At 39.4% G+C, this 20,105-nt stretch overlaps 1 protein-coding gene across 1 annotated transcript in view; it reads left to right on the top strand.

Moving 5' to 3' along the window:
• Positions 1–2,695, top strand: part of LOC131394239 (centrosomal protein kizuna-like) — a 69,108-nt gene extending 66,413 nt beyond the window's left edge. Inside the window, exons 8-9 of the mRNA XM_058525457.1 lie at positions 55–159; positions 2,570–2,695. Of these exons, the coding sequence (XP_058381440.1) occupies positions 55–159; positions 2,570–2,661 (197 nt within the window). The 3' untranslated portion in view covers positions 2,662–2,695. The remainder of the gene's footprint in view (positions 1–54; positions 160–2,569) is intronic.
• The last annotated feature ends 17,410 nt before the right edge of the window (positions 2,696–20,105 follow it).

Below are 20,105 nucleotides of genomic sequence, written 5' to 3'. Positions count from 1 at the left end.
TCATTCTTTTGCATGTGGATATCCAGTTATCTGTGCCTTTTTTTAAATCTGTAGAAACAAAAGCCTACCAGTTGCTGAAGTGGTCTACCCTTCAGGATAATACAAATCAAACTGAAGACAGGTTCCAAAAGGCAGATGCTTCTGCATCACAACTGTCAGGTAAGTGAGCAGATTCAGCACTCACAGCCAGTGTCTAGGTGACCCAAGGCAGCAGCTAGTGCTGTGCTCAGGGAAGGGTGGTCATTCTTTGAAAGTTTCTGGAGTTTGCTTTGTAATAAGCTATCACTGGATCAGAATCAGCCAGTACTTTTTCAGTCCTTAACAAACAAGAATTTGGAAGAGTCTTCTCTCCTGGATATGTGCCAGCCCTGGCATGGCGATGGTTCTTACAGGCCCTTGGATTATACCTGGCATGTCATGATAGTAACTTGTCACTAAGTACCACAGGAGACACCCCAAATTCTTTCTTTTCCCACATCTTCCAGTTTCTTAATCATCAATGGGGAACATCATCCTGGGCTATTTTCCCTCACCAGAATGTTGGAAAACTTTGGGCTTTTTAAATGAAAAGACTGTAAATCCCAGTAAAGCTAAATTTTAAGCTTAAGTGTAGTTCCTTCAATCTAGGATTTTTGTTTTAATTGTAATTTTCTTTGTTTTCCTATACTTTATTGCATTTTTATTATTTTCATTGGTTTTTATTTTATTACACCTTTTTTTAGTATGTCACTTCAGCTCCCTTTGTGAAAATAAATGGATTCATACAGAAGGAAGTACACCTTAGTCACTTCCTTATCCTTACATAAACCACCATTCCATAATTTCACCCATCAGAATGAACAGTGATCTCTTAACATCACATAATTCCCAGGCCATATCCAGATTTCCCAATTGTCTCAAAGATGTCTATATCAGACAGGCATTTTTTCGAGGGACATATGGTGCATTAGACTTAGCTGTCTGTCTTCAGAGAGCTATTTCCTAGATAATATTAGTGTTAGAATTGGTTGCTGCAAAATTCTGTTATTTTGGTTGTTTTGAGGATTCAGTGAGCCACTGCAGGCGAAATGCCCAGCACAGGGCCTGTTAGAGAGCAGCCCTCAGCGACTGCTGGCCGCGGTGGTGCTGGGTGTTATGTGAACTCCGCGAATGTGAGACATTGTAGTTGGCTGAGGTATGAAGCAGGGCCTCTGCCCCGATGGAGGGCTGCATCACTTTGGAAAGATGTAGCACTCGTGAGCCCTTAACCGTTTGCTTTTCACCACTTTCTTCACATTTGAGTCACAGAATTAGAATCCAGAGAGATTTAGAAAGTATTTATCCAACCCCCTCATTTCACAAAAGGAGGCGACAAGAGAGTAGCACCTCCCTCAGAGCCTTACAGCCAGTTAGCAGACACACGTGGTTGGAAGGTGACTCCACACATCTATGTTTGGTAAGTTTATTTTATATGGATAGTTAATTGGACAAGTTCAAAGGATGAGTAAATTTGACATAAGTTGTAGTCCCTTGGATGTATATCAAAAATGTTGGGGGCCGGCCTCATGGCTTAGTGGTTAAGTGCGTGTGCTCCGCTACTGGCGGCCCGGTTCGCATCCCGGGCACACACCGACGCACCGCTTCTGCAGCCATGCTGAGGCCGCATCCCACATACAGTAACTAGAAGGATGCGCAACTATGACATACAACTATCTACTGGGGCTTTGGGGGAAAAAAAGAAGGAGGATTGGCAATAGATGTTAGCTCAGAGCCGGTTTTCCTCAGCAAAAAGAGGAGGATTAGCATGGATGTTAGCTCAGGGCTCATCTTCCTCACACACACAAAAAAATGTTGGTACTATTAATATACTAATGATTAATGTATTTGTTTATTAATTTATTCATAAGTGATACTTTATAGGTTGTATAATCAAGCACCCCTAGATTCAGTTCCCTCACTCCACACTCAAATTTACACTATGTGCTTTGCAAGATTCCACATTTTCCTGCGTTGGGATCATAGAAGTCCTTCTGGTGGTGTCAGCCATCTCTGAGGTCAGATACGGCCTCTGGCGTTTAGTTTACGTGTGGTCACACAATACTTTTCACTCTCACTTTCACTCTCTCGCTCTCACTCTGATCCTGGGGACTTCTCTGAGCTCCAAAGAGAAGCAGGAGGCAGGCTGGCAGGGTGGAGGGAAACGGAAGCCATGTACCCCGTGGTTAGCGTACCCCGCTACTGCTGTTACAGGTAGTGGTGAGGATGGGCACCCTGAACTCAGGAGCCACCCCAAATCTGACTATTGAAGAAGCAGTGCATGTTTCAGTTACTTTCTGCATCAGATGTGTTAGGTCTCTGCCTCTGGACCTGTCACTAAGGAAAGCCACTGCCACCTTGCGCCTTCCTTTCCATGTCTGAAAAGGCCTTATGCTGGTAAGCACATGGAAACCCTCTTCAGGCTGAGCACGGACACATTCTTAAGAGAATGGCTTGGCTGCAGAGGTTACATGCAGGCAAGCAGGTTACAGGATAGAAACTCAGCAAATGCCTTTTGCAGAGACACCCATGCACTCTCTATCCGTGATCTCAGGTGACTGCCAGTTAAGAATCAGACTTGAAGCAGAAACATCCAAGGCTGAAGTCACCCAGGGGGCAGAGGTCAAGGATTGCCCTGCACGCTGATAGCATCATGGGAACAGTCTGGTTCCCCTGGCTCCAGGAAAGAGGTGGATTGTGCATCTTCCCCATCAACTTTTTCAGGCTGGTTAAAGAGTGGCCTTGATGGTTTTCAATGGAGATTCAGTCTCTCCTGGGAGATGGAAAAACAGAGGATTTGGCAGAGGGCTTAAGGGTGGGTGGGGTGGGTAACTGTCATCCAGCGGTGTCAGTTATTTCTGAGACCTGGTTCCCAGCACCCATTATTTTGATGATCCCTTGCTGCCCATGTGTTATAACAAGGTGAATTATCCAGTGCATGGTGCTGTAGTAGAGACCCATGTGCTCACATGTGCATCGTGGTCATTTGGAATAGAGCTCTTCGAATGATTTTATTTTTTATTTTTTGTGGCTTCTAAGTATCACCGGAAAACGCTCCACTTCCTTTCAGAGTTCTATCAACATGTTCCTTGCCTCAGAAGCTCCCTGCCTTCTGTGGCTTGAGCAGCATCTTCCCCTGTTGACATTTGTTTCACCAAAGTTATTGTGAGCCCTCTTCTTCACTCGTTGCTGCGTGGTGGCTGACACTCCCTCTCCATGTTTGTGCTTCTCACAGGTTTGAATATTGGCAGCGGTACATTCAGGACAAAGACAACTAACAAAATCGCTTCGGAAGCTAGTTTTTCATCTAGTGAAGGAAGTCGTTTGTCAAGGTAAAGTCGTGAAAGCCTGTCTAAATAGCGGCAACACGATGAGAAATGTCGCTACGCAATGAATTAAACTCCGGCCGCGTGTTCTTTTGTTTTGTGACTTGATGGAAGGTTATGGTTTGGGGTTTTGTTTATCTAAAATAACAGTTGAAACTTTAGTCTACCTTTGAAAATATTTGCACCAGAGTCAAGTATTGTTTTGCAGCTGTTGTTTCCTTGGTTTAAGACTCAATTGACACCTCAGTGAACCACGAATTAGCGTCTACAGCTGCTCACAGTAGGGCTGCTTAGAGACCACACAATGGAGGGTGTCGGAAAAGGGCAGAGAGAAAAATGTCAGGCCTTAAAGGAAATAAAGTGGCCTGTTTCTTCTTTCTGAGATGGCTGATACATATACTAGCAATTTCTGGTTATTTGTTTTTGTATTCCTATTTCTTACCAAGTACTTGAGCTAAATTATTCTTTCCTTTCCTGATACTTTCTTCCTTATTTTCCATAAAGGACAAAATATATTTTTTCAGTTTTGTTAAACAGTAGCACTTCTTGTAAGTTTTTCAAGCAATGATAAGTGAGTTGTGTGCGAGATTTGTCATCAACATAAAAATACTGATCAGGCAAGGGCACTGAGTCACTGGGGAAGAATTTATAGATGGGAATGGAAGCAGTCACCTGCTGAAATACCTCCCTTGTTGCTTTGGGCTAAATATCATTTAAAACAGCCCAAGTCTCCTTTAGTAATAGCATTTCTCATTAAAAAGATGTCCTTTAGATGACTGCATTCCATTTGAATTAGTTGCTTGCCCCTGATGAAATTTTAAAGCAGGAACTTTACATTTCTCATGTTCCTTAATTTTGATGATGAAGTTTAACTTATTTATTCATTTATTTAGTTGCTTCTGCTTTTGGTGTCAGATCTAAGAGTCCATTGCCAAATACAAGGTCATGAAGATTTATGCCTGTGTGTTCTTCTAAGTGTTTTATAGTTTTAGCTCTTCAATTTAAGTGTATGATCCATTTTGAGTAAACTTTTGCTTATGGGATAAGGTTAGGGTCTAACTTCATTCTTTTGCATATAGCTATTCAATTGTCACAGCACCATGGGCACTCTTGTGAAAAATCAGTTGACCATAGGTGTATAGGTTTATTTCTGGTCTTTCAGTTCTGTTCCATTGATCTGTATGTTTGTCCTTGTACCAGTACCACACTGTCTTGACAACTGTTGCTTTGTAGTAACTTTTGCAATTGGGAAGTATGAGTCTTACACTAGTTATTCTTCTTTTTCAGAATTGTTTTGTTAGCTGTAGCTTGTTGCCTTAGAATTCCGTATGAATTTAGAATCAACTTCAGAGTATAAGTTTTGCATTTCTTTGGTTAATTTATTCCTGGTTTTGGATACTATTGTGAATGGAATTGTTTTCTTAATTTTACTTTTGGGTTTTTCAATGCAAATGTATAGAAATTCAATTGGGTTTTGTATATTGATCTTGTATCCTGCAACCTTGCTGAACTCATTTATTACTTCTAATAGTTTTTTGGTAGATTCCTTAGGATTTTCTATATACAGGATCACTTCATGCAAATAGAGATAGTTTTACCTCCTCCTTTCCGATATAGATGCCTTTTATTTTTTTTTCTTGCCTAAATGCCCTGGTTAGAACCTCCGCTACAATTTAGAATAGAAATGGCAAGAGTGGAAATCTTTGTCTTGTTCCTAATCTTAAAGGGAAACCATCCAGTATGTCACCATTAAGTATGATGTTAACTGGAGATTTTTTGTAGATGCCCTTTATATTGAGGAACTTCCCTTCTGTTCCTAGTTTATTGAGTTTTTTTTAAATCATGAAAGCGTGTTGGATTTTGTCAAATGCTTTTTCCTACATCTGCTGAGATGGTCTTGTGATTTTTTGTTTTTCATTCTATTTGTATGATGTATTACATTAATTGTTTTTGGATGTTAAACCAACTTTGCATCCCTAGGATAAATCCCACTTGGTCATGGTGTATAATTCTCTTTATATATTGCTAGATTCAGTTAGCTAGTATTTTGTTGAGGACTTTTACATCCATGTTGGTAAGAGATATTAGTCTGTAGTTTTGTTTTCTTTTTTATTTTGGTGAGGAAGATTAGCCCTGAGCTAACATCCGTTGCCAATCTTCCTCTTCTTGCAGAGGACGATTGGCCCTGGGGTAACATCCGTGCTCATCTTCCTCTATTTATTTTTTTTTAATATGGGACACCGCCATAGCATGGCTTGACAAGCGGTCCATCAGTCCATACCCGGGATCCAAACCTGTGAACCCTGGGCCGCCACAGTGGAGCGTGCAAACTTAATCTCTACGCCACCAGGCTGGCCCCTGTAGTTTTGCTTTCTTGTGACATCTTTGTCTGACTTTGGTATCGGGGTAATATTAGCCCCATAAAATGTAGTGGAAAGTGTTTCTTCCTCTTCTTTTTTTTTTTTTTTTGTAAGAATTGGTGTTAATTCTTCCTTGAGTGTTTGGTAGATTTCAGCGGTGAAACCATTTAGGCCTGGGCTTTTCTTTGTGCATAGTTTGTGGATTACTGATTCAATCTCTTCACTTATTATAGGTTTATTCAGATTATCTTGAGTCATTTTTGTAGTTTGTGTTTTTCTAGTAATTTGTGTATTTCATCTAAGTTATCTAATTTGTGTACTATTATTCATAGTATTTGTTTATAATCCTTTTTGTTTCTGTAAGGTTGGTAATCTTGTCCTGTCTTTTTTTTTTTTTTCCTTCAGTTTTGTCTTTTTTTTAATTGATGTTTTAATAGTTTTTAACATTGTGAAATTTTGGGTTGTACATGTTTGTTTGTCCATCACCATATATATGTCTCCCTTCAACCCTTGTGCCCACCCCCCACCCCCATTGCCCCTGGTAACCACAATACAGTTTTCTCTGTCCATGTGTTGGTTTATATTCCACATATGAGTGAGATCATACAGTGTTTGTCTTTCTCTTTCTGGCTTCCTTCATTTAACATAATACCCTCCAGGCCCATCCATGTTGTTGCAAATGGGACGATTTTGTCTTTTTTTATGGCTGAGTAGTATTCCATTGTATATATACACCACATTTTCTTGATCCAGTCATCAGTCGAGGGACACTTAGGTTGCTTCCACTTCTTGCTATGGTGAATAATGCTGCAATGAACATAGGGGTGCATAAGGCCCTTGGGATTTTTGATTTCAGATTCGTTGGATAGATTCCCAGTAGTGGGATAGCTGGATCATAGGGCATCTCTATTTTTAATTCTTTGAGGAATCTCCATACCGTTCTCCATAGAGGCTGCACCAGTTTGCATTCCCACCAGCTGTGTACGAGGGTTCCTGTTTCTCCACATCCTCTCCAGTGTTTGTTGTTTCTTGGCTTGGTGATTATAGCCATTCTAACGGGCGTGAGGTGATATCTTAGTGTTGTTTTCTCTCTTTTGTTTTTGATTCAAGTAATTTGAATCTTCTCTCTTTTTCTTGGTCAGACTGGACAGAGGTTTGTCAATTGTGTTGATCTCTTCAAAGAACCAGCGTTTTCTGATTTCCCTTTAGATTTCTTCTTCGACTCATTGGTTATTCATGAATGTGTTGTTTAATTCCCACATATTTATGAATTTGCCAGATTTATTCCTACTATTGATTTCTAATTTTATTTTATTATGGTTGGAGAACATACTTTGTATTATTTTTCTGCTTTTAAATTTATTGGGGTTTGTTCTATAGCCCAACATTTGATCTGTTCTGGAGAATGTTCCCTATGTACTTGAGAATGTATATTCTGTTATTGGATGGAGTGCTCTGTAGAAGTCTGTTAGATCTGGTTGGTTTGTAGTGTTGTTCAAGTCGTCTATTTCCTTGTTGATCTTCTGTCTAATTGTTCTATACATTATTGAAAGTGGGGTATTGAAGTCTCCAACTATTGTTGAATTGTCTGTTTTCATTTCTATTAAAAGTTTCATGTATTTCAATGCTCCATTAATAGATACATATATGTTTTTAATTGTTATGTCTTGAACTATTGACCATTTCATCATTATAAAATGTCACTGTCTCTAGTATTCTTGTTTTAAAGTCTATTTTGTCTGATGTTAGTCCAGCCAATCCAGCTTTCTTGTGGTTGCTGTTTGCATGATATTTGTCCCCATCTATTTACTTTCAGTGTTTTTGTCTCTGTGACTCTCGTGTGTCTCCTGTAGACAACATATAGTTGGATCATGTTTTTTTTAAATCCAATCTAACAATCTTTCCCTTTTGATTGTTCAATCTATTCACATTTAATGTTACTGATATAGTTGGATTTACATCGGCCATTTTAGTTTTTGTTTTCTATATGTATTTTCTAATGTAGCATTTTAATTTCATTAGTGATCTTTTTTTTAGTTTTTTTTTGGAATTTTTTTACGTAATTGCTCTAGGGTTTACTATACACGTCTCATCAGCTTTAGATTTGTACTAGCTGAATTTGGGTAATATGTAGAACCTTTACTGCTATGCAGCTTGATTCCCATTTTCCCTTTTTTTTTTGGTATTGTTGTTATATGTATTATATCTGTTAATGTTACAAACTCAACATTGCATTGTTATAATTATCATTTTACCATCTGCAGTCATTTCCTTAGCTCATTGCAACTTTGCTTCCATCCACCTCCTTTTGGGCTGTTACTAGGAAATATATTACACATATTAAATTGTGCGTTTTAAGCCATGATACGTTGTGTGATATTATTTTATACAATTGGTTTTTAAATCAGTTAAGAATAGAAAGGATAAAAAATATGTATAATTACCTTTACTGGGGTCACTTGTTTTCAGCCTGAAGAACTTTCTTTAGTATTTCTTGTAAATCAGGTCTACTAGCAATGAATTCTCTCAATTTTTGTTTATCTGGCAAAGTCTTTATTTTGTCTTCATTTTTGAACAGTACCTTTCCTGAATATAGAATTCTTAGTTAACAGTTTTTTCCTTCAGCACTTTATATGTGCTATCCCACTGCCTTCTGGCCTCCATTGTTTTGTCCCAAACTAGCGTGGGACAAAAGGAGAATTTACTGGCTCATAGAATTAAAGAATAGGTTTACCAACCAAACTGCAGGAAGAGGGATTTAGCTGTACTCAAAAACCACTGGAACCAGGGACTTAAATCTGCTTCTCTCATTGCGGACTGGCAGCAAGTCCCATTCTCTTTCAGCTTTCAGCTATCTGGGAGGGACTGCCTTACCACCTTCCTGTGGTTCTCAGTTCAAAAATGCTGGGCAAGGACTCTCAATGGCCCAATTTGCCCAGCTGTTCAATCACCTACCTTGTGTGTGGTCTTACAAGAACACAGCACCTCCTAGGGGAACCAAATACTTGACGAGGAGGGCCTGTTTCCAGAAGAAATGAGGGACTTCACAATAGACATAATACTCCGGAATAGTTCTGGCTGTCCTTAAGTGAAACATGGGCTAACCATTTCTCTTAATTTCCACACCAGCAGTTTAAACAGTTTAAAGAAGTTTAAAGTGGCATCAGACCACAGAGGAAAGGGCAGTAAATATTTGCACACCAGGTAGCAAGGAGAAATACTTTCATAAAGGCCTCTTGAGGTGAGCCTTTAGGACTGAGCGTGATTTGTCAAGCCAAGAGGGGATTCCATGGAGAAACACTTCCAGGCTTGAACAAATGGACATAAATCTCTCTTCTTCCAGATCTCTTTGTATATGCTTAAAAAAAGGATTTGAAGCCATCAGAAAATAAAGGATAAAAGCATCCTGTTAGTGTAAGGACAGAGCATTAAATGATCTTTACTTGGACTGAAACACAGCAGTATGAATAAGCAAGTAACTTAACCCCTTTACAGCTTGGCTTTCTCATCTGTTCCATGAAGATGATAATATGTAACACTCTCAGAAGGTTCACGTGACAATTAAATGAGATAATCACTTAGCCAAAGCTTTAGTATGTGGTAAGCGCTCAAATAAATGCTGGAGAGTGATATCAGCAATTATTTTATACTCATAAATGTAGCTGGAAGGTTCAATTAGATGCTAAATGCCGGCTAGATCCCATTTTATAACTAAAGGGAGTTACGCAAACCAGCCATCATTCGTGTAAAATACCTAAAAATATTCCTTTTCATAGTCCAAGTATGTACTGTGGCACAAAACCGGGAGAAACCAGGACATAGAAATAATGAGTGTGTTTAGATGCTTTGATTCTACTCTGAATTGAGATGGGTGAGAAAAAGGAGGTGATCAAACCGGCAAGGAAGACCTACCTCCCCGGGCGCCTGCGGAGCACGGGGATCCCGCCCCAGTGGAAGCCGAGGGCTGGGGAAGCAAGACGCCGGCGCAGCCCGGGATTCCCCGCGACTCACATGAGGTCGACCTCGGGCTTCAGGGCTGGCACCACTGAAAGCTAACGCCGCAAGCGAGGCCAGCCGCAGCCCCCACCACCCGGTCAGCCGTAGAACCCCGAATCCGACAACCAGCCCGGCCGCGAGCCTCCTTCTCGGCTTCCCCTGCGGCGGCGGCGCCGTGACATCACTTCCCGTCGACGGCGCGCACGTGGGAGGAAGTCCCGGTGCCGCGGCTGCCGCTCCCGCCTGTCTGTCTGGTTACGTTCGTCGAGGGCCGCGCCGCTGCTATGGGAGGCCCGGCTTTCTCTCGCTGGCTCAGCCGCAAGTCCCCGTCCATCATTGTCGACTGCGTGGAAGAGAAGGTGAGGAGGTGCGTGGCGGCAAGCTCGGAGCCCCAGCGCGTCTGGGCCGCGGCCCTCGGGACCCGCCGCCTGTCCCCGGGGTGCCGCGCCGGGGCCCGCGCTGCTCTGTGGGCCCCGCGGGCGGCCGCGGCCCGACACGCGGTTGGTCGCCGACACTCGTTGTCGGGGCCCTGGGAGAGCAGCCTCGGCGGGGCGAGGGCCGAGCGGGGTCTGTGCTCGCTGGAGGGCTGCTCCTCCCTGCCCGCTTTTTCCGGCCCGGAAGGCCCCGCCCACGGCTTTGTTTCCTCTCGGCGCAGCGCGTTTCGGGTTTCAGAACAGGCTCGAAGGTGTTGGGCTGCACACGCCTGGCCCGCTGAGTTAGCTGGGGAGCGAGGCGCACGTGTTGATCCCAGCCTCTCACAGCCTTGTAAAGTAACCCCCCCCCGCGGCGAGCTTTCTGTTGTTTACTGCCCGTGCTCGAAAGGTTTTCTCCTGGTGTGAAAGGACTGTTGTTGCTGTTTTAGATCCTACGGTGAAAGCAGCATCTTAGAAACGTCTAGGACGAGACAGAAGTCTCATAAGTGCCCCCTTCTCTAGGTGCCCCGACTGCTGGACAGAAGGCTTGTTGAAATTTTCAGAATTACTGGATGCACTTAAATACTTGGTTGGTTGTTTGTTAATGTATGTGTCGACTTCTGGCCATTATTGAGTTTTCTCTTGATCGTTCCGTGATCCCATCCGAGTTCGATTTTGTGCTTGGAATTTCTGGATTGGGAAGGTTCAGCGGCGCTTCATGCCCCTCGCCCCTTCGTTTTTGAAGGAAGTGCCCGTCAGTCACAGTGAACTGCATTCTTTTGCTGAGGTTGGTGAGATCTTGATTTTTACTTAGCTCCTATCCAGGAGGAACCGAAAGCCTGGTTTTGACGGCAGTTTCAGTATTCCTTGTGTTTTTCCCAAAGAGAAAGTGTTAAACTGAATGCTGGTTTCCTTTGTTTTTAAAACTTCCATCAAACTTGACTTGCATCTCATCCCATTTCTACTCTGTAGAGATAACCATTTTTAACTGTTTTGGTTCTGTCTCTAGATATCATGATTATGCTTGATTTATTGGTTTTGGATCTATCTATTGAATTCTAGCTATGATAGAAGAGGATTGCGTCACTTATGCGGCATCCCCTGCCCCATTCCTAATAGTAAATCACTGTCTTTATTTCTTCTCTTGGTAAGCTTTATAACTTTGAGTAATGTGTCTTTTTTATTACGTCTTCTATTTAAAGTATCCCTTGACTTCTCACTTTCTAAGGTTAGGTATTAGCTTTTCTACCTCTGCTGCTCTTACTCTTCACCCCAAGCTTGCCAGCTGTCCTTTTGCCTTGTTGGCATCCCAAATTAAATTGTCAGGGCTTTGGCTATATATGGGATTGTTTTAAAAGCTGAAAAATCAAATAGTATTGTAAATTCTTGTCACTTTCCAGATTCAAGTTATGCTGTGATACTGTTTCTTTTCTTGTGCTACTTTTGTCTTTTTCTTGGTGTTCTCTTTCTGTTTTCCTCTTTATACGGTTCCACATCCAAACTCGCTGTTTTATTAGGTATTCTATCAAGTCCTCTTTCTTCTTGGAGACTCCTTCTTGAGGTCTTTATTTCTGTTGCTGTCACACCTGGTTCTTTAGGCTTGTTGGAAAGCTGCTTCCTGAGATTTTAAAAAATTCCTTTCTTCAGTTGAGGGTACTATTTTCTGATCATCTTTCTTGGCCTAAATCCTTCCTTGGTTTTTATTCTCAATTGAATTCTTAAGAAATGCCGTGCAGGGTGTGAGTTTTCTGAATCTGTTCTACCCTTGTACACATGAGTGGTCATTAGCTAGGCATCAAGTTCGAGTTTGCAAGTTAGTTTCCCTCAAATCTTTGAAAGTGCTGTTCTTTTGACTTATGTCATCCAGTATTTTTGATGAGTTTTTTTTTTTTTTGGTGAGGAAGACCGGCCCTGAGCTAACATCTGCCAATCCTCCCCTTTTTGCTAAGGAAGACTGGCCCTGGGCTAACATCGTTGCCCATCTTCCTCCACTTTATATGGGACACTGCCACAGCATGGCTTGCCAAGCGGTGCGTCGGTGCCCGCCCGGGGTCCAAACCGGCGAACCCCGGGCCGCCGCAGCGGAGTGCTAGCACTTAACTGGTTGCACCACCGGGCCGGCCCTGTGATGAGAAGTTGAATGTTAATGTGACTTATTTATTTAACTGATACTTATGTAGTATTTAACACATACCAGGCACTGTTCTAGGCACTTTATAGATTAATTTATTAAATTCTCATAACAACCACATGACTACTACTCCTTACTATTATTACTATTACAGATGAGAAAACTGAAGCACAGAGGGGTTAAGTAACATACTCAGGGTCACTTGGCTAATACATGGCAGAGCCATTGTCAAAATCAGGAAGGCCATGCGCTTAATTTCTATGTTCTGCTTTCGTTCTTTTGTAGTTGATCTATTTTTCTTTCTGAATGTTTTCAAGATCTTTATCCTCGGTAGTGTAAGTGTTCATGATTGTGTACTTAGGTATAGATTCTTTTAAAATTTCAGTTTATTTTGATCGGTGCTTGGCTGACTCTGAGGCTGAGGACTTGTGTTATTCAGTTCTAGGGAATGCTCCTTGATTGTTTCTTGACCTCCTTTTTCACTGCCCTCTCTGAACTCTGGATCCTGGTCCTCCTAGGCTGATTTATTTTTCTTTCGTCTCTCTGTTCTCCCCCTCCTCTCGCAGCTTTATTGAGGTATTATTGACCTACAACAAACTGCACATATTTAAAGTGTACAGTTTAATACATTTTGAGATATGTGTACATCCATGAAACCGTCACCATAATCAAGATAATGAGCGTCACCTCTAAAACATTCCTTCTGGCCCTTTGTTATTCCTCCCTACAACTGTGTGCTGCCTGTCGTTAGTCAACCACTGATTTCTGACTCTGTAGATAAGTTTTCATTTTCTACAATTTTATATACATGAAATTATATAATATGTACTCTTTGTTTTACCTGGCTCAGTTACTTTCATTCAGAATAATTATTTTGAAATTCGCCCATGTTCTTACATATATCAATAGTTCATTTCTTGTTATTTTTGAGTAGTAGTCTGTGTTGTGCATGTATCACATTTTGTTTGTTCCTTCACCTGATTGAGGAACATTTGGATTGTTTCCAGTTTTGGGCTATTAAACAAAACACTTCTGTGAACATTGGTGTACAAGTCTTTGTGTGGACATGTGCTTTCATTTCTTTAGAGAAAATACTCAGGAGTGAAATGGTTGAATTGTGTGGTAGGTGTGTGATTAGTTAAAAACTTGCCAAGCTGTTTTCCAAAGTGGTTGTACGATTTTACATTGCCGCCAGCATGTGTGCAGGCTGTAGTTGCTCCACTCCCTCTCCAGCACTTAGTCTGGTTAGTCTTTTTGAGTTTTAGCCGTTCTAGTCTAGTGTTATCTCGTTGTCGTTTTAATTTTCATTTGCCTGATGACAGATGATGTTGACCATCTTTTCAGGTGCTCATTTGCGTGCTGTATATCTTCTCGAGCAAGGTGTCTATTCAGATCTTTTGCTCATTTTTAAGTTGGGTAGTTTGTCTTATTGAATTGTAGAGTTTCTTACGTGTTGATATATCTTTTGCAGGTATTTTCTCCTACTCTGGCTTACCTTTTTACTTCTTACCAGTGCACAGAACAGAAGTTTTTAATTTTAATGAAGTCTGTTTTATATATATTTTTTTATATTTCCGCTCTTTGTATTGTATTTAACGATCTTTGCCAAAGCCAAGGTCACTACGATTCTCTCTTGTGTTTTCTTAGAGATGTTTTATAGTTTTAATTCATCCCATGGTTTCTGTTTTAAGTTTTTTAATATGATGAATTACATTGATTTTGAAATGTTAAACTCGCCTTGCATTCCTTGGGTAAATCCCACTTGGTCATGGTATATTATTTTTATATACTGTTGGATTCAATTTGCTAAAGATTTCTTCATTTACATTTTTACATTTATGTTCAAAAAGGATATTTGTCTGTAGTGTTCTTGAAATGTCTTTGTCTAGTTTTAGTTTTTGAGTAACCTTGGCCTCAGATTGAGCTGCGCGGTATATACCCTCCCCAGTTTTCTGGAAGGGTGTGTCTAGAATTGGTGTTATTTCTTGCTTAAATATTTGGTAGAATTCACCAGTGAAGCTTTCTGGGCCTGAAGTTTTGGGGGAAGGTTTTTGTCTACAAATTCACTTTCTTTAGTAGATATAGAGCTATTCAGATTATCTATTTCTTTTTGAATGAGCTGTTGTAATTTTTAACTTTCACAGGTTTTGTCCATTTCATCTGAGTAGTCAAATGTGTTGACAAAAGTTGTTCATAGTATTCCTTATTATCCTTTTACTATTGATAGAAAATGTGGTGATGTCACCTCTCTTATTTCTGATACTAATTTTGTCTTTTCTCTTTTGTTCCATTAATAGTCTGGTTAGACTGATCTCAGAGAACTAGCTTTTGGTTTCATTGATTTTTCTCTGTTGTTTCTCTGTTTTCTTTTTCATCAACTTCTGCTCTTATTTGTTTCTTATGCTCACTTTGTGTTTAGCTTGCGTTTCTTGTCCTTATTTCTTAAGGTGGGAACTTAGGTCATTGCTTTGGTACATTGCATTTTCTCTAATAAAGGTGTTGAGTGCCATAAACAGCCTTCTAGATACTGTTTCAACTCTATGCCACAAATAATGACATGTTGTGTTTTCATTTTCATTCAATAACAAATATTTCCTGATATCCTCTTTGACTTCTTCTTTGGCCCATTGCTTATTTAGAAGAGTATTATTTAATTTTCAAATATTTGGGGGATTTTCCAGACTTTTTTTCTGTTATTGATTTCTAATTTAGTTCCCCTGTTAGAGAACATGCTTTGCATAATTTGAATCTTTTAAAAGCTTATCTGATTTGTTGTATGTCCCAGGATATGGTCTTGGTAAATGTTTCATTTTGACTTTAAAAAGATATATGTGCTGCTGTTATTGGGTGGAGTGTTCTATAAATGTTATCACGTTTGTTGATAGGATATGAAAGACTTGAACAACATTTACTGATTTTCTGTCTCCTTGTTCTGTCAATTATTGGTAGGGGTGTGGAAATCTCCTATTATAATTTTTTGGATTTGTTTGTTTCTTCTTTTAGTTCCATTGTTTTTTGCTCCTTGCATTTTGAAGCTCTTTTATTAGGTACATAAATGCTTAGGATTGTTATGTCTTCTTGATGAATGTACTCCTTTATCGTTATAAAGTGGCCCTCTTTATCCCTGGTAATATTCTTTGCTCTGAAGTCTACTTTGTTCAATATTAATGTAGCCAGATCTTTTGACTAGTGCTAGCATGGTCTATTTCCATCCTTTTACTTTTAGCCTGTTTGTGTCTTTATATTTAAAGTGTTTGTTTTTGTAGGCAACATACACTTGGGTCTTGCTTTTTTATAGTTTGATGATCTCTGCCCTTTTTTTTTTTATTGTGGCAAAATATATGTAACATAAAAATTGCCATTTTAACCATTATAAGGTTTAGAATTCAGTGACATTAAGTACATTTACAATATTGTGAAACCATTGTGACTCTTCATTTCTGTAACTTTTTCATCATCCTAAACAGAAACTCTATACCCATTACACAATAATTCCCCGTTCTCCCTTCTCCCCTACCTTCTGTCTTATGAATTTGCCTATTCTAGGTACCTAAGATGAGTGGAGTCATATAGTATTTGGCATTTTGTGTCTGGCTTATTTCACTTAGCATGTTTTCTAGTTTCATCCATGTTTAGCATATATCAGAGTTTCATTCCTCTTTAAGGTTGAATAATATCCCATTGTATGTGTTTATCACATTTTGTTTGGACACTTGGGTTATTTTTACCTTTTGACTGTTGTGAATAATGCTGCTATGATCATTGGTGGACAAGTATCTGTATGCCACATCAGTGCTTTGGGTGTATACCTGTGAGTGATTCCTGCTTTCATTTCTTTGGGTATATACCTATGAGTGGAATTGCAACATCATATGGTAATTCCGTGTTTATCTTTTTGAGGAACTGCCACACTGTTTTCACAATCTCTGCCTTGTAATTGGGGCATTTAGAACATTTACGTTGAATGTGATTATTGATATGGTTAGATTTAAATCTATCATCTTACTGTTTGTTTTCTGTCTCATCTGTTTTTTGTTTCCCTTCTCCATTTTTTCTTCTTTTGGTGTAAGTATTTTTTATGATCTCGTTTTATCTCTTTTTTTAGCCTTTTAACTATTAATTCATTCAACCATCAATTTCTTCACTTTGTGTCCTTGGCTCATACAGTCCTCCATTCGTTAGCTTTCTGATCTTGGGAAAATGACTTAAACTCTCCTAAACTCGAAAGAACTGGAGCTTCTTGCATTACACCACACTGCTCCCTACCATGTCTATCCTCTGGTCATTTCTGTATGAGAGCTGAAGTAAGGCAGAGTGTCACCTTGTTTGACCTCAACTGGAACGTGTGTGTTGATAGACTGAAATTTTTCACTGCTCTGCTCATGTTTGCGAATGACCATGAGAATGCTGCAAATACTGATTTGGGATTCCAAAAAAATTTTAGTGAGTAGGTGAATTCACAAATATGGAACTTGTAAATAATGAAGATCAGCTATATATGTACCACATAGGGTGGTTGTGTGGATTAAATCAATTAATACAAGTTAAGTTCTTCAAACAAAGCCTTACACAGACTCATTTGATGTTTCAGAAATTTATTTGGTAAGTGAGTTTTTAGTAGTTTGTATGTCCAGGTATAAGTGAGGATATTTTTATGTCTAATTTTTGGTGACATTGCATAGTGTAGAATTGTGCTCTTTTCATGTGGTGAAATCCAGGTTTCCTACCCTGCTTTTTTCCTGTCACTCGTCTACTTCATTTAGTCCTTTTTTTTTTTTTTTTTGCAAACATGCAGGCATGGCTTTAAGGGCAGGAAGGATTAATGATGAACAAAAGCGATGTTGCTCTCTGACCCTACATTCTGCTTTCTTCACTATGATGTTTTTTTTTGGAGCTGGCTACTACATTTTTTAGGCAGCTTTATTGAGATATGATTCACATACCATACAATTCACCCATTTAAAGTTTATAATTCAGTGGTTTTTTAAAATATATTCACAGATGTGTGTAACCATCACCACAGTAAATTTTAGAATATTTTCATCACCTCAAAAAGAAGCCTGAACCCTTCAGCTACCATCCCTTTATCCCCTGACCCTGTTTACCCCATCCCTAAGCAACCACTAAGCTACTTTTTTGTCTCTATAGATTTCCCTATTCTGACTTTCCTAGGAATAGAATCATATAGTATATGGGTTTTTTTTTGGCTGGCTTCTTTCACTTAGCATTATATTTTCAAGGTACATTTATGTTGTAGCATATGTCAGTATCTCATTCTTTTTTATGACCAAATAATGTTTCATTGTGTGGATATACCACATTTTGTTTATCTGTTTGTGTGTCTTTGGACATTTGGGTTGTTTCCACCTTTTGACTATTATGAGTGATGCTGTTACATTCATGTACAAGTTTCTGTGTGGACATGTTTCCATTTGTTGGATATATACCTAGGAGTAGAATTGCTGGGTTACATGGTAGCTCTATGTTTAATTATTTGAGAAACTGCCAGACTATTTTCCAAAGTGGCTGCAACATTTTACATTCCTGTGGCAGTGTTTGAGGGTTCCAGTTTCTCCACATTCTCACTAACACTTGTTATCTAACTTTTTTAATTTTAGCCATTCTAGTGGGTATGAAGTGGTATCTTATTGTGGTTTTGATTTGCGTTTCCCTTATGACTAATGATACTGAGCATCTTTTCATGTGCTTATTGGCCATTTGTATATCTTCTTTGGAGAAATATCTGTTCAGATTCTTTGCCTATTTTATATTGGGTTGTCTTTTTATTACTGAATTGTAAGAAGTTTTTTGGGGGGAGGAGGTGGGGAAGATCAGCCCTGAGCTAACTTCTGTTGCCAATCCTTCTCTTCTTGCTGAGGAAGATTGGCCCTGGGCTCACATCCGTGCCCGTCTTCCTCTACTTTATATGGACGCAGCCACAGCATGACTTGATAGGCAGTATGTTGGTCTGTGCCTGGGATCAGAACCCATGAACCCTGGGCCGCCAAAGTGGAGCGCGCGAACTTAACTGCTACACCACCGGGCTGGCCCCAAGAGCTTTTTAATATATGTTCCGAATACAAGTTCCTCATTACATATATGATTTGCAGATATTTTTTCCCATTCTAGATTGTCTTTCCACTTTCTTGATAGTGTCTTTTGAAGCATAAAAGTTCTTAATTTTGATGATGACGTTTAACTTATTTATTCATTTATTTAGTTGTTTCTGCTTTTGGTGTCAGATCTAAGAGTCCATTGCCAAATACAAGGTCATGAAGATTTATGCCTGTGTGTTCTTCTAAGTGTTTTATAGTTTTAGCTCTTCAATTGAAGTGTATGATCCATTTTGAGTAAACTTTTGCTTATGGGATAAGGTTAGGGTCTAACTTCATTCTTTTGCATATAGCTATTCAATTGTCACAGCACCATTGGCACCCTTGTGAAAAATCAGTTGACCACAGGTGTATAGGTTTATTTCTGGTCTTTCAGTTCTGTTCCATTGATCTGTATGTTTGTCCTTGTACCAGTACCACACTGTCTTGACAACTGTTGCTTTGTAGTAACTTTTGCAATTGGGAAGTATGAGTCTTACACTATTTATTCTTCTTTTTCAGAATTGTTTTGTTAGTTGTAGCTTGTTGCCTTAGAATTCCGTATGAATTTAGAATCAACTTCAGAGTATGAGTTTTGCATTTCTTTGGTTAATTTATTCCTGGTTTTGGATACTATTGTGAATGGAATTGTTTTCTTAATTTTACTTTTGGGCTTTTCAATGCAAATGTATAGAAATTCAATTGGGTTTTGTATATTGATCTTGTATCCTGCAACCTTGCTGAACTCATTTATTACTTCTAATAGTTTTTTGGTAGACTCCTTAGGGTTTTCTATATACAGGATCACTTCATGCGAATAGAGATAGTTTTACCTCCTCCTTTCCGATATAGATGCCTTTTATTTCTTTTTCTTGCCTAATTGCCCTGGTTAGAACCTCCGCTACAATTTAGAATAGAAATGGCAAGAGTGGAAATCATTGTCTTGTTCCTAATCTTAAAGGGAAACCATCCAGTATGTCACCATTAAGTATGATGTTAACTGGAGATTTTTTGTAGATGCCCTTTATATTGAGGAACTTCCCTTCTGTTCCTAGTTTGAGTTTTTTTTTAAATCGTGAAAGCGTGTTGAATTTTGTCAAATGCTTTTTCCTACATCTGCTGAGATGGTCTTGTGATTTTTTGTTTTTCATTCTATTTGTATGATGTATTACATTAATTATTTTTGGATGTTAAACCAACTTTGCATCCCTAGGATAAATCCCACTTGGTCATGGTGTATAATTCTTTTTATATATTGCTAGATTCAGTTTGCTAGTATTTTGTTGAGGACTTTTACATCCATGTTGGTAAGAGATATTAGTCTGTAGTTTTGTTTTCTTTTTTTTTTTTTTGGTGAGGAAGATTAGCCCTGAGCTAACATCCGTTGCCAGTCTTCCTCTTCTTGCGGAGGAAGATTGGCCCTGGGGTAACATCCGTGCCCGTCTTCCTCTCTTTATTTTTTTTATATGGGACACCGCCATAGCATGGCTTGACAAGCGGTACATCAGTCCATACCCGGGATCCAAACCTGTGAACCCTGGGCCGCCACAGTGGAGCGTGCAAACTTAATCTCTACGCCACCAGGCTGGCCCCTGTAGTTTTGCTTTCTTGTGACATCTTTGTCTGATTTTGGTATCGGGGTAATATTACCCCCATAAAATGTGGTGGAAAGTGTTTCTTCCTCTTCTTTTTTTTTTTTTTTTTTTTTTGTAAGAATTGCTGTTAATTCTTCCTTGAGTGTTTGGTAGATTTCAGCGGTGAAACCATTTAGG

This window comes from Diceros bicornis, chromosome 30, assembly GCF_020826845.1.
Source record: "Diceros bicornis minor isolate mBicDic1 chromosome 30, mDicBic1.mat.cur, whole genome shotgun sequence".
NCBI classification, from domain to species: Eukaryota; Metazoa; Chordata; class Mammalia; order Perissodactyla; family Rhinocerotidae; genus Diceros; species Diceros bicornis.
This window is presented reverse-complemented; position numbering and strand designations above follow the sequence as displayed.